This window comes from Stegastes partitus, unplaced genomic scaffold (assembly GCF_000690725.1).
Source record: "Stegastes partitus isolate 25-593 unplaced genomic scaffold, Stegastes_partitus-1.0.2 Scaffold62, whole genome shotgun sequence".
NCBI classification, from domain to species: Eukaryota; Metazoa; Chordata; class Actinopteri; family Pomacentridae; genus Stegastes; species Stegastes partitus.
This window is the reverse complement of record NW_007577793.1, coordinates 738,274-765,509: the sequence shown is the minus strand read 5'-3', so window position 1 is coordinate 765,509 and position 27,236 is coordinate 738,274. Positions and strand designations below refer to the sequence as shown.

General features: G+C 40.5%; 2 protein-coding genes across 2 annotated transcripts; both read right to left on the bottom strand.

The window, feature by feature from the left end:
• Positions 1 to 1,830: 1,830 nt before the first annotated feature.
• Positions 1,831 to 12,537, bottom strand: vmn2r1 (vomeronasal 2, receptor 1). Its single transcript, XM_008275978.1, has 15 exons — positions 12,512 to 12,537; positions 8,646 to 8,816; positions 7,833 to 8,124; positions 7,511 to 7,753; positions 7,227 to 7,418; positions 6,952 to 7,077; positions 6,564 to 6,748; positions 5,450 to 5,570; positions 5,141 to 5,368; positions 4,904 to 5,027; positions 3,815 to 3,975; positions 3,523 to 3,718; positions 3,174 to 3,412; positions 2,775 to 2,974; positions 1,831 to 2,347 (listed from the first exon to the last, which is right to left on the bottom strand). The coding sequence occupies exons 1-15, from the start codon at positions 12,535 to 12,537 to the stop codon at positions 2,026 to 2,028; spliced, it is 2,826 nt and encodes a 941-aa protein (XP_008274200.1). The 3' UTR covers positions 1,831 to 2,025.
• Positions 10,951 to 26,170, bottom strand: gmps (guanine monophosphate synthase). Its single transcript, XM_008275964.1, has 16 exons — positions 26,087 to 26,170; positions 24,340 to 24,512; positions 24,086 to 24,200; positions 23,575 to 23,672; positions 22,304 to 22,407; positions 21,800 to 21,993; positions 20,874 to 21,039; positions 20,413 to 20,564; positions 20,009 to 20,182; positions 19,443 to 19,548; positions 19,073 to 19,188; positions 17,675 to 17,800; positions 15,003 to 15,118; positions 14,730 to 14,860; positions 13,482 to 13,654; positions 10,951 to 12,975 (listed from the first exon to the last, which is right to left on the bottom strand). Exons 1-16 carry the CDS (start codon positions 26,111 to 26,113, stop codon positions 12,874 to 12,876), a joined length of 2,073 nt encoding a protein of 690 aa, XP_008274186.1. The 5' UTR covers positions 26,114 to 26,170; the 3' UTR covers positions 10,951 to 12,873.
• Between the last annotated feature and the right edge of the window lie 1,066 nt (positions 26,171 to 27,236).

The following is a 27,236-nucleotide window of genomic DNA, read 5'->3' as shown; positions in this document are numbered from 1 at the left end:
AACAACAGAAAATATTGCTTCATTGTCTTCTGCAATACAGAGGTTATCAAAGCTCGTCATGATTTAGGAGACAGCAAACACACCCACACACATTAATGTCATGATTCCCTCTGCCTTGTTAGTGTTTAGTAAAGAGCTCTTTCTATATGCCTCCCCTTGTCTTGTCATCTTTTCAACACTGTGACATCCATCACATGGTTTCCAGCATAATTAATGTCTCTCCAACTCGTAAAAGTCAGCTTAAAGATTCAAAGGTTCAGGGAGAATTGCATTTTCTAAACATTTCATCACTCTTTACAGTCTGTGGTGCATTTATTTAATATTTTTCTACAATGATATCACCATCTAGCCTTCCGTCAACTTGCTTCATATCTGGAATCAGGGTGAGGGTTGGAATGACCAACACAGTCAGGATGCATAACATCCAGAACAGCTTCCTCCAGCTCCCTCTGCTGGATAGCTCGAGTCAGCTGAGAGACTGACATTATCTCCATGAGTGCCCTGGCCCTGGTGCACATGGGACATTCTTTACACTCAGAAAAATGACCTTATTTCTTGTGAATATGTTGGAGCAGCAGCATAACTCAGCGGTCCTCCTGGATTACTGACCTTTACCGACCTACTACGTCCTAGAGATCTGTTGCTGTGCCCTCAAACTTGCCATTTTGGTCTGCGAAGCTAATGTACACCCTTATAAAACATATCATCCAACAGTACAGGTATTGCAGTAATAATGCAACGACAGACTCCATAAACACTTACCATAGCTATTCTTTTGTTACTATGATGGCACTTCTTTAAACCACACCACACCACATTGTCTTATATAAGCTTAAAATTGACCTGAAGAGTGTGATAGCAAACATACTTATGCATCCAGCAAATACAGATATACTATTAAAAAAAATATTTGTTCAGTATGTTTTTCATCCATCCATCAAAGCCCTGAAGCAACTATTTGGCTCTTTAGCTAATAAATGCTCCAATAACTTCAGTTACTCAAGGATCATAAAACTAAAACCTTGTGCTGAACGATGTTAGAAAACTGAGAGACTGCAAATGTGGGTAATACTTTGCTATGGGTGTCACGATGAGGAATCCCTTTCACATTGCAGCCATTTGGTCTACTGTGTAGCTGGTATGGTGATGTGAAAAAAAGATCAGTGCAGTTTAAAAGATTCCATAGAGCAGCAAGACATCAGTGACAAATTAAATCAAAAGGTGTCACAAACTTCAAGCTCTCTTATGATTACATTAGTACTGCTCAGTTGTTGAGCAAGAAACCACAAAGTCCTGCCTCACATTTGAGCAAAAAATGTATTTTATTGCCTTAACAAGAAAAAACACATTTTATAGCAACTGAAAATAACATTTCTAATATTTGTAAATGTATAGCACCAACACTAATTTGAATCACATTCATAGGTTATTATGGTAATATGAAGTTTACAGCGCAAACATTTATACAAACTGTTTGATAGGAACAACATAAGCTAAATGCGTACAGTTTGAAACTCAGACGTATTTGACATCCACGTGAAACTAGAGGTGCAGCAGCAGGATATCTGAGGTAAATGTTGGCTTAGTTTTAATTCCACTACCACAATTTAACATCACCAGCATTTACAATAAGAGCCTGAGCTTGTTAAAATATGTTTTTGTGGAACTTGCAGACATCATAGTAAATCAAGTAAAGTCAAGATGATATCATTCTCAAAGAATGTGCATTTAAAAATGTCCTGCTTTTTTCCTAGTTTTTTAAAAATATTTAGTTATTGCTGAGGTAGCAGCTTTACTTTCCCTCAGGGATATTACTTATTGGAATGATCTCTGTCATGTATAAAGGTGCAGACATTCAGTCAATATACATGTAAATATTTTCTGGGTGATATATTTTGTCTACTAGTCAGAGACCGAACATGATGATTATTTGACTTGCAAGACGAGGAATCCTAATCAGCTGGTTGGTTTAACATTACAGTTCTTTTAACTTTGTGGCTCAGTTTAGTTATTAGAATTTCTTGCCTAATCATCAATAGCAGTGGATGCAATTGTAGCATTGACCTCAGTACCAGCTGTAGCGAGAGAGGCTGAGGTCCCGGTCGAGGTCCCGTCACGGGGTTTGGCCCGAGGCCTCATCATCTCCTCTGTGTTGCGTTCAGGTTTTATCAAGAGAACATAGCACTTGGGCAGGAAGATGCAGGTCAGCAGGCCAAAGCTGGAGGCCAGGATGGCAAAAATCTGGACAGCAACCATGAACTTGCCACGCGTGCTAAGGTAAGCAGGGACGAAAGAGATCCAGACGATGAAGAAGACCAGCATGCCAAATGTCATGCACTTTGCCTCACTGGAAGATGGATTTAAGAAAATGTATTATGGCTCTGAAGATTAAAGGAACAACAACGACACTGACAAACGTCCTACACGTACTGGTTCTTTAATATCTGTATTTTATGTGTTTGCACTTGATAAGATTCATTATTTCTGCACACAGACTGTGAAATGAAATGCAAACAGAAGAGCCCCTCAACAATTTTACTGTCCATCAGTTTCACATTGTACCATCTGTACTTGTATCTCTTAACATACAGCAAGCAGTGCAGAGTGATTGGGGTATAGCTGAACTAGATTGAGTTCTTACTATAAGGCAGAAATTTTCCACAGGGTGTTATTTAATCCTCTTGACCCCAGTGAGCCAGTGCTTGCAATAAAAATTAATGGAACTGTTTTCTTAATTGCTACTCAATTTTACATGAAACCTTTGTGTTACCTACCTGAAGTGGTCCTCCAGTTTGCGAGCTATGAAGGCAAAGATGAAGGCCAGCAGAGCCAGCAGGATGTCATAAGCAAAGATGCAGCAGATGAAGACCACTGAGCCTTCGTCACACTCGAGAATGATCTTTATATTCTGGGCAGAGGTGTTTTTGATTGGATGTGGAGGTAGGATGATGAGCCACACGGTGCACGCTATAGCCTGGATGAAAGAATTATATTTAGAGTTCAGCAATAGATGTCAAATTTAAATTAAAAAAGGACTGTGGGTGATAATTTGCATGTAATTTGATGTTAATTTTGAATACCAGGTCACTATCACTGAGTACCTTATGCAACTATATGTATATTACATCATTCTTGATCCACTGAGCTGGTTTCTTTTTGTCACCTGTAGTTACCTGGATTAATGTTGCCACAGCAGCTATCGCCCTCTGGTGGGCACAGGTGACAATGTCAACTTCAGGGTTAGCACAGGCATTGACATCATTGTTGTTATTTGTGTTGGTTACAATGACATCAGGACTGCCACTGTTTGCTGCTTCTTCAGCTGCAGCCTTTGCAGCTTTGGCAGCTGCTTTGGCGCGAGCTCGGGCTGCTTTCAGGGCCTGGGCTCTCAGCATCAACACTGCTGTCTTACCTGAAACAAAGACAGATTATGACTTTGATATTGTTCAGCAAGCCAAAGGCATCTTTCAGTTTGAGTTTAGCACAAGAGAGGGTAAATCAATTTTTCTACTGGTAACCCACCCATGATGGAGGAAAGGCAGAGAGCGAAGCCGAGAGCTAAGGCTACTTGGCTGGTCATGCAGCTCCAGTGCTGCGGCTCTCCGAGGAAAACGATGGAGCAGAGGAAGGTCACCACCAGCGAGAAGAGCAGTGAGAAACTCAACAGAGCATCATTGGCTTTCACCAGAGGGCTGCCAATGTGCATAACAAACACCACCTGGAAAAGGAAGAAGAAGAGAATGCCCTGTTAGTTCCCTACTCTTCGCAGTCAAAGATCTAGTAGGAGTTCTGTTGTTGGTTGTGTGATTCTGACCCCAACAGCAATGGTGACTAAAGCTCCAAAGGCAGAGATGACAATGAGAGTGATTCCCAGTGGTTCTCCAAAGGCCAGGAACTCAATAATTTTTGGTACACAGGTGTCATGAGCTTCATTGGACCAGTAGTCTCCACTGCAGAGGATACATTCACGAGCATCTGTCAGACAGAGAGAGTGGAGGGTGTCATAAGAGGGCAGCAGAGTCATATCTTAAGTTGTTTAGGCTGATGGTGGAAAGTGTCCCTCACACGCCTGGAACATTCTCATTTTTCATGTTGACACCAGAGACTGTTTTAGTATAAGTAGGTGTATTTGCAAATATAGACTTGTTTGCTTGTGTTTGTACTATTTCAGGCGGAGACTAAGGAGGCCACAGATGCAATTTACTTCTAAAACATGTCATTATTTTTGTAACCCACGTAAGGAGGTGGTTTATCCAGTTCTTGATTTATGTAAGTGGACAGTTTGTTTTTGTTGAAGATCAGTTTTGCAGAATATTCAAGCACTGTGATGCAAGAATACAACAGCAATACATTAAAGCATCATTAATTGATTTTCACATGGGATCCATAAATTTGTGATTTTTACCATTTGTACCAATTATGTCACCTTATTCAGTCAAACTGAATTTAAAGTAAGAACAGTGAAAGCCATTTAAGCAAATTCAGGCTCCTGAGCATCTTAATATCAACTGAAATAAATGCGTTAGTGTATAAGTGAGTAAGTAAGTAAACTTAATATCTAGAGTAGTTTTTAATTCTGACTGAGTAGTTTTGACACTGCTCCACTGAATTTGTTTTGAAGTGCTTAAGCTGAAATAGTAAAAGCATGATCCTAGTCGTATGGAACCTGGACAGTGGAACTTTTGGCAGTTTAGGCAAAGAAACTCAGATCTAGGCATTTGTTTGCCACAAGCAACGGTGAAAATGAATTAGAATGAAAAAAAAAACATGAAGGACTTCAACACAAAACAGGAATTTCACTCGTCATGCCCCAAAAGGATCCATTAAGATGGATCTTTTCAGCACTAGTTCACATTCTTCAGCAAAGCATCTTAAAGGTACAGTTTGAAAGTTGTGTACTGACTGGTCATGTTGCTGATCTCTCCATCAGCACATGGGATACAGTCGAAGCAGCAGACTGGCTCCCCCTGCCGGATCCCCTTCCTGGTGCCCGGCTGGCAGTTCTCACTGCACACTGACCGAGGAGGCTTTCACACAAAAAAAGCACAGATAATTTAAGCTTGGACACCTCTACGAGCCAACTAATCAAGATCTCAAAGAGCATGTGGTTAACCGCTGTCTGAATCAATATGTTGCTGACCTCCAACACCTCATTGTTCCACACAATGGAGTCATTCATTATGTGGATTCTGTCCTCCAGGGCTGCCGAGCCATTGTAGCTCCCAACAGTGACATAAGATACCTCCCCATTACTATTGACCTGCCAGTTAATGATGTCATATAAGCCCTCTACGTCCCCCTCTTCAAAGTAGATCTCCTCCTCTGTGTTCGGCACTTTGAAACGCACATTCTTCAGGTAGTACATCAGCTAAGGAAGACAGAGATGGTGATGTAGGTCATACAGGTGCATACAGAAATGCCTGCACAGACTTTACATTCAGACATTTACCTGCCATGGCTCAAAGTTAGTGATGTCAGCACAACTGTTCCCAATGAACGGCCCTTTTCCGTGTTCACAGTGCTCCAGGTTGTGCAAGGCGTGGGCCACAGCATACACTGCTTTGTACACACTGTGGGAGAAGCTTTCCTCATTATCGCCAACATCATCATAGCAAAAAACACTAGATGTACAGGTTGTGCATTGCAGGCTTACAGGCAAGTTTTTTCATGATTAAAGAAAACACTAGCACCAATGTGTTTGTTTTTTTTTCTCCAAAAAACACCTTTTTGGTTACCTGGAGTAAGTATGCAAACTGATCACAGTGCACTCAGTGAATCATCCAATCAGGACAGTGTTCAGAAGAGACACAGTGTATATAATTTGTGGGGTAGAAATTAATCTGCATTAAGATCCAGTGTGTGAGAGAGGCTGCAGAAATGCTCTCAAAATAAAATAGCTTTCTGTAACTGTGGTCAACTGTCCCTTAAACAGTAGAAAATCAGTGGTATGATGCCAATTTTGTTGCAGTTGTGACTTTACCAGCATCAGTGCAGCGGTGTAAAGCAACCAAGTCCATTTACTCAATTGCTGTACATGCAGTCCAGTTTTGGGTTAGCTGTAGTTCACTGCAGTATTTCCATTTTCTGCATTTCTACTCTACAATTAACTGGCAAATCTTGTACTGTTTATTTGATTATATTTATTTCACAACTTAATTACTAACTACTTTGCATTTTCAGATTTATAATACACAGTATAATCAACACATACATTTTGATTTATTAGATTAGGATAAAACTTAAGCTATTTTATCTCCACTGGGATACTAATTAATGAATTCTCCTAATTAATTAACTAATGATTTAATTCATTATTGTCATGATTATTCATTCTAAACTATCGCATGGCTTTATGAAATGGGTCATTCTGCATGATGAGTATGTTTACTTTTGCTATTTTAGACATATTTTGAGCTTATACTTATAAGCACAGACTTGAATGCAGGAATTCTATGTGCAACGGAGTATTTCTACACGTTGTATTGTTATTTTTAGGTACAAGATCTGAGTGCTTCTTTCACCACCTTATACCTGTTGCCCTCAGTGGTGGTTGAAGAACTGACCTGTAGGTGATTCGTAGCTGGGAGACGTCAGAGTAGGTGTTACTGAGTTGTGCCACAGACTCACTCCCAGTACACAGACCATCAGGTACCCCCCTCACTGCTCTGGATAGTGTGCTGTTTCCCTCTTTGGCCCTCTGTTTGGCTAGTCTCAGTGCTTTGCCATAATCCAACGTACAGTTAAACACCTGTAAGAAAAAAGAACATCACAAAATCTGCATCCTGTACGTTTGTGTTGACTTTTGACACTGTTTGTCATTTAAAGGTTTAGTCTGCAGAAGTGTGATTACTAGCTGCAAACTCAGGGGTAGATTGTCCATGTAAATGTGTAAAGACAGATCAATAGTCATCAACCCATCACTGTCAAATTCGCCAAGGTTAATAAACACACCGTCTCCCAGAATTCCTCTGTGAGTGAGTCGGCATAGGGGTCCAGATCCAGTAGATGGTGCTGAAGACCAGGGATATCGGCCCTCTTCACCCCAAAACCCAGAGTGCCAGCCAGGACTGAGCCCACCTGCATATAAACATACACATTATCAGCCTGTGAAATGTTGTTCAGACTGATTTGATCAGCCTCTGAATGATCTGCACTTGCTCAATTTCTATTCAAAATAAGACTTTAAGTCTGTAAGCCTTCACCCCTGGTCATCACTGAACGCTCACCCCAGGCTGGTTGATGAGAGCGGAGGTGATCCAGGCCTCACTGGCTATCCAGGTGCGGTTGGTCACATTGTGTTGGAGCAGCTCAGCGATGAGAGGACTGAGGTCCACGTCCGATGAGAAGACCACGATGATCTTGGCTGTGGACTCAACCACAGTTTGGACAATATGCTGGATGGCCTCTGGTGAACTCACCTAAAGGGACGAATTTTCTTGAAAACACAATTGGCCTTGTATGGACCAAAACGACAGGTTGGATAGTGAAATGTTGACTGCAAACTGTTTACCTTGGGCAGGGTCTCAGAGAAGGAGATGCAGACTCCAGCTTCCTCCACCTGCTCCTTGAAGTCCTTGATGCCGTACTTGCCATAATCATCGTCAGCAGCGATGGTACCCACCCAGGTCCAGCCAAAATGTAGCACCACCTGGGCCATAGCTGAAGACTGGTGCTTGTCATTGGGAATGGTCCTTAAGAAGGTGGGGAACTGGAACTTACTCTCCAGAGCAGAGCAAGTTGAAGAATAGCTGACCTAAAGATGAAAGGGAGAAACAACATGAGGTCTCTTTTTGTTTGTTTTCCTTCTACTATGCCACTCATCATTTACGTACCTGTGGAAAATGGTAAAGTCCAAGTATCCTAGCAGTGGCAATGGACAGATCGGAGCCCCCTGCACCCACTAGAGCAGCCAGTGGTGCCCCAGTGCCACATCGGTAGTTGGGTACAGCTTCGTCTTGGCCTGTCAGGTAGGTCAGGGTGCCCTCAACTGCCTTGGAGATGGTGAAGCAGGAGTCATAGATGACGTAACCCAGGTCAGTGTTGGGCAGCAAATCAGTCTTCTTATTAATTTCATTGATGGCAAACAGCATTGTTTGGGTCCAGCGGAAGGTACGGAAGTTAAATCTGGAGGATGTTGAGACAGTGATGGAAAAACAACACATTTCTATACAAACAGTTTTGTTTTGTTTTTTAAAAAAAGAAAGCAAGAGAAACTCAGATCCACACTCTGAATATGTTCCAAATTAAAATACTTGAAAACTGGAAGATGTATGCAGACTATTTTTGTCTTTCAGTGTTACTACCTAAATTAGCAGTTCACAGACTTGCTGATTATTGTTGCGTACTACACTTTAAAGTCCTGTCTCTATAATAAGCTAATTGGCCCCAGAGGTGCTGCACAGCTCTATCTTGATTTCTGTAGTAAAAAAAAAAATTAGGTTAAGAGACTCAGGAGTGCACTGTGTGTTTGAAATACATAATCAAGCTAAAATTATTTATCAGCAAAGCACTAAAATATTTAAAAATGTAGCTTTTAACATTATATATCATTTGTTTGACGACAAATTAAGCCATTAGCGTGTAAACCAGTACAATCACAATGATGAAAAAGAACACATGAACAGACTGAATCTGGCTCAGCTCACCCCTCACACCCCGAGGAGACAGGCACCCTTGAAGTGTTGCCATCACTGGAAGCAATACGCTTGTGAACTGGAAACATCCCCCCAATAACGACCTTCTTCTTTTCCACATCCTTGTAGCCGCTCAGGTTGAACTTGGCCTTCAGCTTGCATGTGGACTGTGCTGAAAGAGATCTGTAGACAAAGAAAAAGGTACATATTCCAAGCAAAAAGCGTCTGATTTCCATGCTATGTAAACACAGAAGGGAGTAGTGAGAGCTCTTTCTCTACAGCAGACAGCAAAGGAGGCAGCAACCTGTGGCAGGTATCTTATGTGGCCTCTAGGGAGATGTGCTGCACAAGGTAACCCAACAGATTCAATGGTGCAAAGCTGAAGAAGAGGACTTTGGGTTACAGTGATCAGCTGATGGCATCTTTATCTAATGTGAACATAAACAAGAACGACTTCTTCAATCTAATAAACACCCAAGCAGTAATATCTATCATTAATGATACATAAAATCACATGCGATTCAAAAGGGTGGTTTAATTTCCTCGTCATGAACACAAACTGAACCCTTGTTCTCCAAATATGCACAAAAACACACTTCTAGCTCAAATAAATTCCAAGAAACATCTCCATCATTTCATCTCATTTCTGTCCTCACTCGTTTCTCCTCCTGCAAATATCACTTCATTAGTCTGAACTGCCACAGGCCAGTAGTTAATTGGCAGCTGCATGTGGTGACTTGTACAGCCTTTATGCAATGTTACAGCACAGCGACTGTTCCAAAATCGTGCCTCGTCTCCTGAGATCTGGTCTGCAGCGTGTGGACGGTTGACTGAACTTGTCTGCTCTTGTCTCTCAGTCAAGTGGGAGCAACACACACCTGAACCCCCGGCACACAGAGGGACGCCTTCTGGGCAACGAGGACAGACTGCTGACACAAATAGGCTCCTGATGAATGACACTGTAAACTTTCTTTCAGTAATACAGCAGTTTACAGTAGATGTGACTGTTCTTGCATTATATTGTGCTGATGGGAAAATTTCACACAGAAAGCATAAATCTTAAAAGGAAGGAGACATTTGGATGTGTTGCATGTGGAGTTTTTGATGATGAAAACTGCCTTTAGAGTGTTTGAGTGTGTAATGGAGCCCTTGTGATCAGCGTCAGGCAGATTGATGAGCTCTGTGACAAATCAATTATATGCAGACATTTGCAGAACTGCTAATATCAAAGAGCAGCTCTGTGCAGTAACTTTGAAAGAGACACATTGTTAAATGGAAAACAGGGGCATATCCCCATGACACACCCTATCGAGTTGTTTTTCACTGTATTTCATCTTCCTAATATACTTAAACCTTTTTGAAGTTGTGAAAAAGTGGAATTTGTTCATTATTATTTCTCTTTTTTTTTTCCTTCGGTTATAATAAAAGTACAACTTCCATATTCAAGTCAAGAATTAGGCTAACCCCGAAGGAAGCATTACATTTCCTGCTTATTCACTCTTACGTAAAGCTTTTCTATTATAGTACATTAACACTGAATTTGGGGTTTGGCTGCATATTTGACAGCTTCAGTCAAGCATAAACTCTGATTTTCTTCATTTTAGCCCCTGCTGGAAGTATTTTTGACCCCAAATTTGTCCCCAGGTGTGAAATAACAATATAAAATTAAAGCTGCAAGCAGCGTTGGTCGGGTCCTCGGTCTGCGTTGGACCCTCATGCCCGTCTGACCGTTCTTCAAGTTAAACCTGCTTTAAGTTGAAGGAGCCATTTTTCTCTCTCCTCTCAGCCTCAGACTGTCAGTGAGTCACATGACCAGCTGCACTGAGCTGTGATGATGTCATCGTTCAGCATGTCCCTGGGTGAGAGAGTGACATTTTCACTCACTTTAACTCTCCCATACAGCCACAATTTTCACCAAATGTGTGTAAAAACAGCATATTTTTGTGGGAAATCTTGTTTGGAAGCTCTCAGTGTCATTTTTAAAGCTGTAGGACCTTTAGTTTTTTGAGTAGATGACCAACTGACACAGCATGTCTGCACATGCCACCATAGACACCCATACGTCCGATTCGGACGTGTGTGCCAATTTTGGTGAGTTTTTGAGCGTGTTTAGGGGGTCAAATTAAGGTTTTCGCGTTGGTCAGGCAAATAAGAAGAAAGAAAGAAACGCAGCAGGAACAATAGGGGTCCTTGCCCTGCGGGTCCTCGGACCCTAATAACACAAAAATGATAAGATTATGTTGTCAGAGTATGTTGAACGATTTTTTTTTTTAATAATTGCGGTTAAAAGCAGATAAGTTGTTCATTATAGAAGTGAGAAGTTTCAACATTGAGATCTTTATTAAAGCTCAGTTTTCCATTGTACAAATGTCATAGTTGAAACTGCATGCAGTGGCTTGGTTTGAGGCACGTTACTAAGGAGAATGAGCATTGTTGACCAAAAATGAAAAAACAAAAACAAAAAATTTCAGACATAAAATTGCATAACTTAATCTTATTGATATTTCAATTAAATTCAACTACAAAGTAATATGACCATTATTAGCGGTTGCTTTCTATGAAGACATATGTAACAAAAAATACACAAAATAAAGGCAGAACAGAGGGAGAAACACTAATAGCAGTTAAGACAAGTTAGGAAAACCATTCATTTTGCATTAGGAGTATTTTGCCACTAAAGGTTAAGGATATAACAGAGGGATGAGAGGCACAAAAACAAATTCTGGAGGCATGAGAACCACCACATCTGAGTGAAATGTCTCTAACGGGGTACAATACACTTTTTAAAACTCAGTTAAACCTGAGCACTGTATCCACTGAGGTTTAAACGACAAGACTAAAGATTATGATGCGCTGAATGTTCTGACAGTACAGAACACAAATACATGAAGCAGTAATGCCTTTTTGAGACACAGTGAACTTATGCTGGAGATGGCAACAGACGGTACTCTTAACTTGACCTTTGACACTACAGAGTGACACACTTAAGGTGGTGAAGTTTCCACTGGATGTCTGATTTGTTATGCTGATAAAGCACCAAGGCTTTATGAGTGAACAAGACAACGTGCAAAAAAATGTGCCCCGGCACAACAAAAGAGCAGCCAAATCATGATGAAGTGACAACAGCAACTGACACAATGTGGTTATAAACTCTACTGTACTTATAATTTTGTTATTAGTCCTCTTGCCTTTTTATTCTTCTTCATAAAAAGCATACATATTGCAGCATGAGGAGAAACAGTGTTATATCCTCCTTTCTGGAAACATCAGAGTCCAGGTCAGGTCACACCAAAGAAAAACCAAGAACAGAACAGGCACATACAAAGTTACCCATCATATTGGCCTCCTCCACAGCTGCACGAGTCATTACACCGAAGCTATTCTTGGGTTGACTGCCGTCCACGATGGGTACGGCAACAAGTCAACAGCTCTTGTCGACAAATGTAGCTTGGAGAAGATCGTCAGGAACCCACAATGTTATAGATAACTACAGCATATTCTACTTTTGGCAAAACAAAAAGCTTAAAAATTGTTGATTGGTCACATAGGCTGTCTGTTCAGACGACCTTCGTCATAGCACAGTATACAGGCAGAAAGTGAAACTGAACGAATTGAGAGGATAGTCTTAGGCTGAGAACATTCTGACCTACAACAGTAAAACAAAAACATCCGACGAAAATAAACAATGACAATTTTCAAACTCCTCCCCGCCTTCTGCTGTCGCTTCTTTTCATGACACTTGTCGTTTGCTTGTTTTTATGTTTTACTCATCCTATAATGCATCCTGAGGCACGACATCAAGTCCACTTACTGAACTTTCACAGCTTCTCGCCACTTGCCTTTAATGGGTGACCTCACAAAAGGAAGCAGCAATTTACCTTTTCATCACAGCGAGGAAATGCATTGTGGTACATGAATCAAAAATGACAATATATTATCAATAACTGACATTAATTAATCCCTATCGCCAAAAATATTAAGACCAGGGAAAAGTGGTGGGGGAGAGCAGAGCAGTGGCGCCTTTGCGTGTGCACCAGTCACAGTACGGTCTGCCGTCCATGGGAATGTTGAAGAGAGGGGGGAGGTACAGGAGGGAGGTGGAAGGAGAAGGGGAGGAGGGTAAAGGAGGAAGGATAGAAAAGGAGAGCAGTTCACCAGCCCTCACTGTAATCTGTTGAGTGTGTTTGTGCAGTGTGTGTGTGTGTGTGAGTGCGTGTTGCTTCGATGCCATGTTTGCACTTCATTCCCACTCTGTGGTGCCGGGTGGTTTGGAGGTCAGATCATACATGACTCTGGAGATGCCTGGGATTTTCTTGATCTCATTTACCATCTTCAGCACCACCTGGTCAAACAGACAACAAAGCAGACCACTTCTAAAACACTGAACTCAAGGGAAACATTAAGATGCTCCTTACTTGACCCACTGAACCCCAAAACCCATCAGTTGGTTTGAAACGCGTTATTTTTTTTAAATTGTCAAAATTGTCAACCATTTATCAATCAGAAAATATCTTTATTATGCAGAATAACCATTTTTCCGTTTTGGAAAATGTTTTGCTTTTTTATGGCTTATAATTTTGTCATACTGCACAATATACCTCTATTCATGGTTGTGTGGTTTCCATAGAGGTGCTAAACTTTATATTGCAGTGAAAACTGAGCCTGCACTGAGAAAAAATGTGACAGGATCAAAGAACATCTAGAAAATGCTTGGGATTTAAATCATTGAGTAAATCTTGGACCGACATTTTGCAATATCCAAACCTAAATAATTGCTATGATGGAAGCTGATGCCACTGAATCTGCAGAGATGCTATCACTAAGTTGAGAGGTTACATTATGGTATACCTCCTCTGGGATATGGTTGCCCGGCATGGCTGGGATGCCTGTCATGAAGTCGCTGGTGATGAAGGTGCGGACCACCACGGAGCGCCGGCAAGACGGCTGCTTCTGCAGCGGGTCACGGTCAAAGTGCAGGGGGGTGAGGATGACCGGCATCTGACTGATCTTGCCGGAATAGCCTGAAGGTAGAAGAGAGTAGTTTTCAAATATTTTTGTGTCTTTGTGTATGTGAATAGTGGACACAAAACATTTATTGTGGGTGCAAATGCAAAGAAATAGTTAGATCGGGTACGTCAAATTGTAATGGTGTGATTATCAGAGCCAATGTCTAATGCTTAAACCCATTATTTTCAGTTTACTTTTCTTGGTCTATCAACTGTATGTTCACTGTGTACCAATAAAAAAGGTGAATGAACTTTACGAAAAAAAGAGACTGATCATCTTTTCCATAGTTTGAATGTGTAGAAACATACTGATTGCCACAAAATCATCAACACCCATTTGCACGATTCTGAAAAATGCCCTGCTAGATAAGGCAAAACCACCTTGAGTGTTGCCTATTCATTAGTGTGGAGCTCTTCAGTGTCTTGTGTCCTTGTGGCTGCTAAATACACTCATAAAGCTGAAAATGCTACATAAAATGAATTTAAATGAAACAGTAAATGAGATTTTTGGGGGGAGAAACTTAGTTGTTGTTTTTAAGATTAACTAACGTGAACAAAACAGTCAATAGATTAATCATCAGAAAAATAGTCCTTAGTGGCAGATAATTCTAAACAAAATTTAGCACACATGGTTATTACAGGTCCATTTATAGAAATGTGAAGATGCAGAACCATAATATTCAAATTCACCTTTTTTTTCTTTAACCTTAAATTAGAGCAGTCAAATACCAAGCTGAATCATAGCCAGTCACCAAAGTAAAGACGTCAAGCAAATACCTGGTAATCCAATCAAATCTTTCTTGTGTTTACTTAAACTGCTCCCACAGTTGAGTCAAGACCGATGTACTTTACACACTCTCTGTTGCAAATGTAACAAATCACAACTACTTATCTGCATAAGTACAAGGTAAACTCTTTACTTAGTTCATTCACTTCTGGGTGATGACACTGCTTGTTTTCACAACAGAGAAACACTTTCTATTGTCTCTAGTCTTAGAATTTTTATTAAGTTCATATACTTCCTTTCCATTTGAAATCCCAGAATACACAGGGCTTTAAGGTCTAAAATCACTGTGGTACACACACTTACCAGACTCTCTAAGAATAGAATGAGCTACAAAGTCAGCCTGTCTGAGCGTGCTCAGAACGCCTGTGGTCAGGAAAGTTGGGGTAATGTCTGTTGGCGGCTCCTTCACATGGGATCCAAATACATACACAACTCTGAGAGAAAGAGAGACATGAGTGAATTAATGAATGGATGGGCTCATATGGTCAACTGATCATTAACAACACTGAATTCTAATGTTTCCAGTCACTGAGGACAGACGAGGAGGGAATCTGTAAACAAAGATGCGTGCATTACCTATTGATGCTATGGCACATGCGAGGGATGAGTCTGGCCAGGAACATGAGCGATTCCCAGTGTGGAGATTCTTTACTTGTGACGCCACACACGTAACTGTAGGACCGGCAGTCACCCTGAGACACAAGATTGCCTTTTCATTATAATGTTTTCACAGAGGTACACAAAATAAAATCCAAACAAAAGTCTATTTAACACAAAAAGCTCTTCTCTTGTGTTAACCAGTGAAATGTCTGAGTTGTATGTTTCCACTTTCAGCTAAGGCAATGAAAGCTGCTAGTGTTTGTCTACCGTCTCCTGTCTGCCCCACAATTTGAGGTTTGGAGCAAATTTAACTCTCTGGCTTTCTGGACACACCTACACAAAGATACACACAGTCGCTGGCTGTCTGCAATGTTTGGGTGAGGAAAATCGTCATGACGATCCCTTCTGCCCAAGCAATGCTTAAGGTCAGTTCTGACTATTGGAAAGTGGGATCTTTTTGGTCATGTTTAATCATTTCTACAAAGCAAATCCTTCCTTGGCTCAAGGAGAAACAAAAAGAGGGAATGTGGGAAGCTTTGTGTGGGTGTGTCTTGTGGTTGACCACTTAATTATAGTTATAACACAACAAGAGACAAACAGCTGGGGTCCATTTCACAAAGCAGGTTTAGTGAAAACTCTGAGTCTGGTATCCCTGAAATGAGGGAAACTCTGAGTTTTCCGTTTCACAAAGGGAGGTAACTCAAATCAGAGGAAGAGGGGTAACTCTAGCCTGTTTCACAGAGAGAGGTAACTTAAGACCTCAGTCAGTTACCATAGTAAGCGACTCTATGAACCTAACCTGGTCAGGACCAGGTTTTTCTCAATGAACCTTGAGGTCCTCTCTGTCTCCCCCCTCTTTCAGCCACACGTTATTTGATTTCCTAATTCATTCACTCAGTCAGCAGGCGAGTTTTGGTGTAGCCTAGTTCTGCCTTCTGTCAAAAACAAAAAATAAATAAATACATAAATCAGAGTCAGCAGGATATACTACAAGTCCATTAGGCACAGTAGGTGGCGACTGTTTTCACTAACATGGCATGTCCTTTTGATAACAATCCCGTGGAGGAAGGTGCAGCATTACTGCGCAGAGAACTAAATATTGGTCTGGAGATGGTTATCAGACTGCACATAGATGTTCTAGCATTTCAGACAGTTATCTTGTTGAGCGGTACCGTTTCACGTCACAGTCCATCATCTACATACAACCTAATCCGTCCTTACATGTGCAGCATTACCAAGCGTAGTCGTGCTCTCACATCCCAGCAGATATTGTGTGTTGTTCTGCGTTTCTTTGCAAATGGAAGTTTTTTTGTCGGAGATTCAGAGCACTGAAAACGGCTTTTACCCATCTTTGTCATTTTCTCTGGACATAAACCTGTCAGAGCCATCACGGAGTTCTACAGCAGGTGAATGATGTAGTGATCTGTTCAATTAATTTTAAAATATATTCTGTTAATGACATTGTGCTGCAACCTCAGACTTTAACAACGTTTTTATATTTCATCTTAAGCTGCTGCCAAGTGCGCTTCTCCCCTGTGGGATTGCACCTAAATGAAATAAATTGATAGGCTACCATTCAAGCAGTTTTCCTGTCATATTATTGTGATTGCAAAGGAAGACATTTAAATTTTCGCACTGACCCGAGCAGCAATGTCTCCCTCTGTTTTGCAGCTGCAGCATTGTTGCACTACTTTTTAAAAATGTGTTCAAATTCGTAATATTTGAGCATTAAGATTTCCAGTTCTACTGTGGTGAAAAACTCAGCCCTCCCCTTCCCCGTTGCCATGGAGACTTGTCAAATCGGGGCTCCATTGATGCTGGCTTTTTATAGTTGTGTTACACGCGCTTAACTCCAGGTGAAACTACTTCGAGTTGATTAAACTAACTCAAATGTGCTGTTCTGGAACCGGAAACTCAGAGTTTCCTATCTCAGAGTAGCTCAACTCAGAGTTCAGGATTAGACTCAGAGTCTGTTGAACCTGTTTTGTGAAACGGACCCCTAGTGACACATACTTTTCAAGGCCGCACTGTCTCTAAAAACAATGGGGCTCCCCACGTATATGCAACAGCTCAGATGTCCCAAACAAACAATAAATGAGTTATACTTGGATTAACCTTTCAAATTATTGGATGGGTCTTAAAGAAGAGTTCTACAACATAATGTAGAACAGGTGATGATAGACGCTGATGTGCAGTTTTGGAAGAAAAAAAAAGAAGAAGAAAAAAGAAAGAAATATCCAGATGGAAAGAAGCATGCTTGTTTGGCACAGATCGCAGGAAAAATCATGTTCATTTAAGATTTGTTTCAGTTAAAAAGAAATACAGAAATAACCATTCCCACTAAAGCCATGACTCGTATCACAGTTTCTGTCAAAAGAAATATCAAATAGAATATCAGGGGAAAAAAAGTTTTGAAAATTCAGATTTTTTTAATTGTATTTTTATTTGCATATCGTTCAGCCCTAGTGGATCCATAAATTTTAAATAAAACCCATCTCAACTTAATTTACTGTGTGCAAGCCATTTCTGTTGAATGCATTTTATTGAGGGATTATTGATTTGGGTAAAAAAAAAAAAAAAAAAACTGATGACATAAACATACAGAGTGACTGATAAGGTTTTATATGCTTTGTGATTAACAGACTCACCTGGACACCAACAGTTTTGATGGGCAGCAGGAAGGCATTGAGTGAATGAAGGCTGGTGATCTGCATGAGCTTCTCCTCCTCCTCATCCGATATGCATGACTTGACTCTCTGCAGCAAGGCATGGGGCTGAAGAGGAAACACAAGCAGCTTGTGAATATGGAACTGAACGGACGGCAACATATTGACCAGTGCTGCTCTATTCTGCAACTAACTGATCACACTTGCACTTCACCATCTGTTTTAATACACCGTCCCTGATTTATTTTTTTGAAATGTCACATCAAATGTTACACCAATTTGCACTTTCACAAGAGCATACAGGGTGTTCGTCAGCTTTTTCAGTAAAATTACACAAGTACTGATCCATAACCCACTTCAGATTTGAACTTCACATGTACAGCTGTTCCTCATAATGATTCCCTGTTTTGTAATGTCTGACAACAAGCAGACACACTCTTGTGAAAAATAAAATTGATCATGAACGGTCTTTGTTCTGACCATACATTGTGTTATTTCTGAACAAATGTTTCAGGGTGATGTGTAAAGCTCCTTCTTTAAGCAGCAATGTGAAAACCCAAACATCAGAAACCAACTCGACATATTACATGTTTTAAATGTCTTGGGTATTTGCCTGTTTGTGCAATGTGTCTAACCGACCAGCAGAGGCTGCACATTATTAACTTCATAATTAAACTAGAAAGAACAAACAGTAACAAAGGTCTTCTTATTTGGTGTGGAGACAGAGTTTCCACTGCCCTTTTTCTATTTGACTTCTTTATTAAAAAAATGAAGTAAATTAAATGAAAGGGCAACTGACAAATAAATCTTGTGGCTAAAAAAAAACAAACACAGGGAGTTGCTGATGGATTGTTCACAGCAACAAATTAGACAAGCCCATGCACTGTATGTTTTTTGGTAGCATTTTATTGACCACATTTTTCATCAGTAGTTTGATGTAGCTTGATGCTTTGAGTCGATTGACTTTGTAGGCTTCAGGTGCATACATTTAGCTCAACAGGTCGCATATTATTTGTAAGATGTTGAGTCACTGAAAATGGAAGCTTTCCTTCAGTCCTGTAACTGTTTTTGACTTGTTTCAATCTGTGTACTACCTCTAATATAGTATGTCACAAAATCTACAGTGTCAGTGCCAGCTGAGGTGAGCTTTTTCAATAATCTGCCATTACATGTACTACTCAGAATTTTGCTTGAGTGCAAACACTGAAACATTATCTGGACTTTCGCTCTTTCCAGCCGGCCACAACCTTTTATATATTTTTGAATTAGATAGTTCGGAACTCTTCTAGGGGTGGCAGAAGCCACCCCATGCCACCCCAGTAGATCCAACCCTGGTCACACATCAATATTAGATTTCTATAGGTATTGTAATTCACTGACCTTTTTGACACTTGCAGAGAAGTCTGTAATGATTTTGAGGATGTTGTTTGTTTCAGCAAAATCCTTACAGATGTAAGGCTCCTCTGCACAAATCACTCTGATGGACAAACCAGGACCTAAAGGAAAAGAGAATGATCAATCACTTTTAAGCACATACAGGAGTGACGTGTTAAAACGCAGTGAAGCTTTGAGTCTGTCTGAATAAATCAGTAACTGGTTGCATGATGGAAAGAAGACAGATCACCCAAAACGACACAAGCAGACAGAGATCAAAATCCAGTATCATCAAACGTTATATTGATACAAATTACCTTTATTAAGTTTGCTCAGAACAGTTACATAACAGGCATGTGTGTGTTTATGTACTTGCCAGGGAATGGATGCCGAGAGACAATCTCTTCTGGCAGACCCAACTCTCTGCCCAGCGCTCTGACCTCATCTTTATGGAAATCTTTCAGTGGTTCGATTACTTTTCCCTGGAGGATTACAAAGGAGTGGAATCAGCATTGCAACAGTGTAGGATATGCTTAGGTGTTGCAGAGTTGTGCATTTATTTGAAAGGGCTGAGCAAACCAACAAAAACACCAAACAGTATATGAACATTAAATAGCTAATAAGGAGAAAAATGAATGTCTTTTACTGAAGCGTCAGTGCTTCTTGCAGTATACTTAGATGTTTTTGGACTTTCATAATCTCTGCTCTAGACTACAACAGCATTTGATTTGTGCTGTATTTTAACCACAGGGGTTGTGCAATGTGTTTTCCACTATGAGAAGTCAATGTGAAGATATAATGACATGTTAGTGGAATGCTTATAGAGTAATGATCATTATGAATTTGGTTTTGGTGATGAACAACATTCAACAGAATCTGTGAGCAACTGTAAAAATGACTGTAAATTGATCATGTTGGTATTTATGTGTATGTATGCAATACCTCATCTCTGAGTTTGCGGATGAGCTCAGTGTCGTTGTGGTGTGTTTTGATGACCTCCGCCTTGCCGCTGGCAAGATGAGAGGCACTCTCAATGAGGTCAGGCCTCAAGGTACCCTGGGCCAGGAAAACCTCTTCGGGCTTCAGATTCATCTCTCCAATCACTTCATTTGCCACCTGTGAAGCATACATAATTCACAAACTGGAAGTGGTGAAGTAAAGAATAAAACTGTCATATTGACTGACGCATAGAAATGTGTAGTAAAGAATTCAGCTAAACTGGAAATGTGTAAAATGTTGATGTACTGTAAGAAAAGCAAGGTAGATACGCTGGCTGGCAGGGTGAGATGGAATTTTAATATATGTGGCACATTCCATATGAGAATCCCTTGAAAGCTGGTACTCACTTTGACAAACGTGTCTCCAATAATTTTCCTTTTCTCCTCAGGGTTGGTGGTCATATTCAAGGTCTTGCTGATGCGTTTCCGTGGCGTCCTGTCCTCGTCAGAGATGGGAAGGGTTGTTGTTCCATTATAGAAAGTGTGTGCTGCATTTACCACTGAAGGAAGAAATATTTTTGAGAAGAAAAAAGCAGAAGATACAATAGGATTATGAGAAATGCAAAGAAAGGAACCTATTAAAGACAAAATAAGTATACTAACATGTTGATGTGTAATAAGGGCAATAAAAAACTATGATTGTCTAATAAATTTCTAATTTGACTTCATGAGGAACTCCTGTTAGATCATCATTTCTGCAGCAACTGTACATAAATATCAACAATTTCCCTGAGGTTTACACCGAAGGGATCAATAAAGTTTTATTCTATTCTATTCTACAACAAGATCACTTGCAGTTTGGTCCTTACCTTTGAGTTTGATGCCCAGCTTGGTGAGGGCCTCCTCCACACTCTGACTCTCTCTCTTCCTCATGAAGCCATTGTCAATGTGAACTGCTATCACCTGGTCCTGGTTCAGAGCTTTGTTGAGAAGGGCTGTGCAAACTGTTGAGTCTACTCCACCACTCAGTAGCACCTGAAGATATAATCAAAAACAGTGCCTTTAGACTCGAGGTTGTGATCTGCTAGTCTCAGATCGAATCCGAACCACTCGTCACCAGTTGTCAACCATTAAATTAACTGTATATGTATAATTTCTTTTTAGTTCAGCTTCTCATTTTATGACTCCTATTTATATCTAGTGTTTCATCTGCTGGCAGGTTGTAAAATATTAAGTGTAAAAAAAAAAAAAGAGAGAGAGAGAGAATATTACAGCCGTGACTCTGCCTAATTAGCGGACTACCAGCTCTTGGCAATCATCCAAAATGACATACTTGCTGTAGGAAAAAGCTTCAGCAAAGTAAGAGTATAGTATAAAATAGTGATAAATCTATCCCAGACACTGTATTTGAAGAACAAGAAACAGTATAAATTCTCTGCTTTGAGTCTGTTTTCCACACTCATTTATCGCCTTTACACTCCCCTGAGATGAAGCCTAGTTTGAAGCCGCACAGGGAGATGACTACCTCTTTTCAGATAGAACACAGTTTAATTTGAGAGTTTAATTGGTTCTACTTAACTTCCCACCATTGCTGCTGTCACCACTTTCTGAGCGGCTACCACACTTCACACTGTGCATCCCAGCATTAGACTTTCAGCCAAATTATCTCCCATAGTAAGATAAAAATGTGCCAAGAAAATATTTCTCTTACTTTTTTTTTTTTAAGTCTGCCCAAAAAAAAAAAAAGGTTTGAATATTATTACATTCACAAAGATTTGAGCAGTTTCCCTCTTACCAGAACTTTAGACTTGTCTACTTTTTCTCTGATCTCATTGATGCAGGTCTGTTGGCGGTTCTGTACAGTGAAGTTACTTGTGCATCCTGCAATCTCAAAGAGGAAGTTACGCAGCATCTCCATGCCTCGCTCCGTTAGGTCAACCTCGGGGTGAAACTGTGTCCCATACAGCTTCTTTTGCTCGTTGGCGATGCCTGGTTTGGAAAACAGAGATGTTTTAAGGGAATGCCGAATGCCACTTTTACACAATTCATTGATGCGTTACTAGTATCAACATAAACCAAAGCATTAACCAGACAGGGAAACAAAAACTACAAAAAAATACAAAAAATACTACAACTCAAAATACAAGTTTAACATTTATCTCAGAGTCTCAGATGTAAATACAAACCACGCAACCTGAGCTTTTCAAACATTAAAAAAAACAGTTGCACATAAATCATGATGAGAATAAAGTTTTACGCCATGTTAACCAGAGTAAAAGCGAATATGTATGCTGCTCACCAGCAATGATGTTCCCTGATTGGGCCACCACTTTGAAGCCATCAGCCACTTTGTCTACACTGTCTCCATGGGTAAGCAGGACCAGCTCCTCCTTCTGAAGGCCTCTGATAAGATAAACACGCACATGCACATGCGTCAGAGGGATACACTGAAGGAACATTAATATACATATGATAAGTTACATGTGTGCAGTTACTGTTTTCAGTAAGTTAAGAGTGCAAAACAGACGGTAATAAGAAGACTGCAGCCTTCCACTTTTGACTCTACTGACTCTACTACTATGTGAATGCTGGAACACTTCTGCAGTTTATGTAGTAAATATGGCACTGGGACAAACCAGTCAGGCAGCAGTCATGTCTTATACACTATCTGCAACGCTTTGTTCTGAGGGAAAAAAAAGGAATGGTACTGCAAAGTCACTGTAAGAAGTCAATTTCTTTATCGTTCATATTAACGGTATGACAGCAGGCAATTACGAGGGCTATCTGCGACAAAATGAATATATGAGAGATGGATTTTCTTGCTGATTACATCAACAAAATAAGTGTTGATATTTCTGACTGACCAGCATTCAAGGTGTCAAATGTGACACTAATAATTTATCTCTAAAAGTACAATGAATTGTATTTGCCATTATTCGTTTTTATATGATTTGCTCTTCATAAAAAAATTTGTCAAGTGATCCATTTCAACTGAGAGGCTGTGCTTTGGCTGTAAATACATATATGTACACCTACTGGCCTTCACTTTCCGTTCAGTCTATCGAATATGACCCTACAAAAGCTTATACAATAGCAACACAGCTGAAATTTCTAATCAGGTCACAGAACCTGATAGGGTGCAGCATAGCATGTAAACATATGGAGCTTCAGTCACAGCTACCAACACATAAATGAGCTCACCTACAGTGCTCCATGTGGCTTTTGAAGAGACGTCATGCAGATATACTGAATGTTACAATTAACAGCTTTATAAGTAGGTGGAATACTAATGTTTTGTAAACATATACTCACCAGCCACTTCACTTGGTATGATCATAAAATCTACTTCAATCCAATATACAGCTCTGTTCTACTTTTACAGAGCTTCTACATTTTCAGTTCTTGTTGGTGTTTATTCAGGTCATAGTGGGTGGTAGTGGTGGTGTATTGGACTGTATTACATTCAACAGTGTGACTCATATTTTTGCTGACCCCCTGTATGATAATGCTTCGGACAAACAAATAAAATAAAAAAGACCTCTTGCTGTCCACAAGAGAAAACCACAATACCTGAAAAGGGAACAAGTGTTGTCCAGGCCAATACTGAACACTCCATCCTCCCTTACACTCTTTCTGTGGACTGTGCCGCCAAAAACCTTATTCATCATCTGTAACACACACACACACGCGTATAGCAGAGTCAATACTTGGACACACACTTTGTTACAGTGTGATTAAAGCAATGATACAATGGTCTGCTGTTTAGATAAATGTGCTTGAGAAGCTGCTGGTTTTAATTTTCAGGCCAGTTGAGTAAAGTGAGTGAGTAATACTCTCATCTTTCTTAGCTAGTGTCAAAGCACCCTTGAAGAAGGTGGTGAAATCCCAGCCGGCGCAGGAGAGCTGAACGGCAGCTTGACGTAGAGTGATAGTAGATGCATTGCTATTCAAAGGTAATTTGTGTAACATAAATGTTTCCTTGAACAAAATCCTTCTGGAGGAAGGATGGTTTACCTATCACGATACAAAATCATACCATTCGAGTTATATATTGTGTGTATGTCTACATGTGCATAGGTACCTGCATTCCATAGCAAATCCCAAGGACAGGCTTTCCTATAGTGAATATGGCAGGGTCGAACCAGGGGGCATCTTCTGCATACACAGAAGCTGGACCTCCTGAAATAATGATTGCCCTAAGGAGTGAAAGAGAGAGAAAACAATCAACTCAAATTGCATTATAAAGCACTTTCAACACTTCAATATTGACAGAATCTTGTGATAAAAATGCTGACGGCATATAACAGGTCTGATGCACGTGCTTTTCATTCTCACCTGTAGCCCTGTTCTCTTATAGCAAAGGCCGGGGTCTCTAAGGGGAGGATCTCAGAGCGTACACACAGCTCTCGCACCCGCCTGTCAATCACCTTCCCATACTGGGCTCCTGCATCTAGGATGGCCACCGCTCCCTCACATGACCCATTCTGCTCTGCGCTGCTGACCTCCAGCTGTGGAAAAACATTTTGAAAAATACACAGTGTTGTTGTTCGTGTTTCTTTGCACATTTCAGAACTGAAGAAGTCTCCTGAACAAGAGGTGAAATGTATTCAAGAAACAAAACAAAAAAACCAGACATCCAGTTTTAGTGATACTCCTAGGATTACCATGGACTGGATGACAATGAATCTACACAGACAGATCATCTTTCTAGAGATTATATATGAACAGGATTAGGATCAAAAGTTTGGAGTGGTTTGGATGATTGATGGCATAAGGGAACCAATTCCTTCTAGATTTAACTGTGGTCCACCTCTGACATCCCCATGGAAAATGTGACTCAATTTGGCCTAACATAATTATGGACTCGTGAGCTACTACGCAGACAGACAGTCACTCTTTTGAAACGTGCTGCAACCATTAAGGCCATCAGGACAATCACATGAAACCCACAAGTTTTCAATGGTTATTAGTGCTGCAATTTAAACTCTGGCAGACTACACTGTTTCTATCCAGTACGGTGTTTCTCCTTGTATGATAGTTTTTGAAGTAAATGATGATATGACATATTAACATATGCACGTTTAGGAAGCAAACTTCAGTACAGATAGCTAATCTCCATAAAGAGCAAAAGTGGGTAAACAAGGGCGGCAAGAAGAAGAGAAACATGATCCCACGTGGTAAGAGGAAACACTTCCGAGGATGTTACTGAAAACAAGTTGCCTTACCCCTGCAACCCGTCATCTCCGATTTCTGATCTAAAGTGGAGTGCAACCGTTACAAAACAAAATCAGCAATCACGGGAGGTGAAGCAGCACGACAGCAAGAAAAATTCTCTGTCGTTTTAGAGCAAACTTCACCGGATCAGCTGGTAACACAGCAGTAGTAGCTCCGGTTGTCAGACCGGTAACCGCAAGTTGGCTCGTACTAGCTTAGTGACGACATTAGCAAACTGACAGTTAACGTTAGGTTAGCTTAAAGTGTATGACAGCAGCCGAGTGAAATAGATTAGTCTGCCACAAGCTCCATTTCAGTTTTCCAAATGAACGCCACAGCTATCATAATATGAGATTTAGGCATAGCAGTGTTGTCACTACAAATTCTGACTGCCCGGCTAAAGCTAGCTAACAAATGACCAGTGTAGCGAGCTAGCTCCCCGACAGAATAAACAGTAGTAATGAGCATTAGCCTGTTAGCTGCGCGTCCAGCTAGGTTAGCGGAGCTATGCTAAAACCCACGCGGTGCTTGGAGCTGAAAGGTCTTGGAGGGGATCCACCATGAGAAGGAGACAGCCGCGTTTGGTGATAAAATAAAGACTTGAAATGCTAAACATCACTGAGATATCCAGTCCCGCTAGTTAGCAGCTATGAGCAACATGTTAATGTAATACGGCAACAGGCACACAGCAGCGTACTCACTGCTCCTCAGCGATACAGTTGATAACGTTACATGCTCCCTAACTTTCCCCCCGAGGTACACACAGGCCGTAATTAACCGGGGGGACTACAGCAACAACCGGGGTCCTAACACGAAGTCGACCGGGCCACCCAGCACCGGAGCTGCGGGTACTCCCCGCTCCACTGACCTTGCTGTCTCCGTTGCACAGAGCCATGGAGGACTGCCGTGTAGTGGAATGAGCTCTCCCCTTCGCCTCGGTGTCCCAGGTCTCACAGACAGAGGCTGCTGTTAGCTCCTGGCTCAGCACGCCGACTACTGTTGGAAAAGCACACTGGGTCGCTGGTTAGAAGATGTCACGGTCTCTCCTCCTCCGGCTGGGGAATAACTTTCACAGTAGGAGCAGACTAAATAAATATGTCTGTGTTTTCATGGGTGGAGCGCAAAGTTAAATAAAAAAAATGTTTGAAAAAAGAGAAAGAGAGAGTGGCCCCATGAGGACTGGACTCAGAGGAATTTTACTCAGGCTTTTAAAACAGGACATATTTCCAAATTATTAAGCATCTAAAAAAAAATTTAATTTTCATTTTGTATGGGACACCCCCCTACTAATATGGGTTAGTAGTCCACAAGAAGATCTACATTACACACGTTTTTAAATACTTAATAATAATGCATTATAATTATAGTAATGCATGCAATAGGCAACTGCACATTATCAAAACATACATTTCCTACAAACTCAATTGAGAGAATGTCTGCAAAAAAGGCAAAATCTAATCAATGCTTTATCCTATAATTTCAATATTAGCATAAAAAAAGCTCTCTCAGGAGTATTCTCACAGTATATGTTGCCATATCACATAGACAAGCAGAAGTAACAAGTATGTGAGAGGAGCTCCATGTGCTTTAACACATTCACTGTACTGTCTGTTCCAGGTTGGAGTTAAACTGATTACTCTTCTTCTTTTCACGTCATTTTCAGATAATATAAATCACAAAAAAAGTTAAGGTGGTTAATTGTTTATATGTAGCCTTTGACATTTTGTTCTGTGCTTGGTCAATAATAATATAGTTGCAGTATCTGTATACTACAGAAATATTCAACTTCTTGAATGTTAAAGAGGAATGTCACAGCAAAGACACAAATTCCAAAAGTCAGATAGACAGCAATTCACCTCATGCTAAACAAGTTTCGACTCTTTACTAATCTTTCATTAGTCATATATTTTTCCCCAGGTATAAACAACATATCCCCCCCCCAGATAGTGTGTCAAACAAATTATTTTTCAAAAGGAGTAAGGGAAGGCATTTGGATGTGTCACACGCATATGTAATTA

Coding starts and splice junctions, on each gene's coding strand:
- vmn2r1 (XM_008275978.1), bottom strand. CDS start 12,537: ATGCATTTCCTCGCTGTGATGAAAAG. Junction 5,028..5,140: donor GGAACAATGAGGTGTTGGAG/GTCAGCAACATA, acceptor TTTGTGTGAAAG/CCTCCTCGGTCAGTGTGCAG. Junction 2,348..2,774: donor AAACTGGAGGACCACTTCAG/GTAGGTAACACA, acceptor TCCATCTTCCAG/TGAGGCAAAGTGCATGACAT.
- gmps (XM_008275964.1), bottom strand. CDS start 26,113: ATGGCTCTGTGCAACGGAGACAGCAAG. Junction 21,040..21,799: donor TAGACAAGTCTAAAGTTCTG/GTAAGAGGGAAA, acceptor TTATATCTTCAG/GTGCTACTGAGTGGTGGAGT. Junction 19,189..19,442: donor CTCTCGGCATCCATTCCCTG/GCAAGTACATAA, acceptor CTTTTCCTTTAG/GTCCTGGTTTGTCCATCAGA.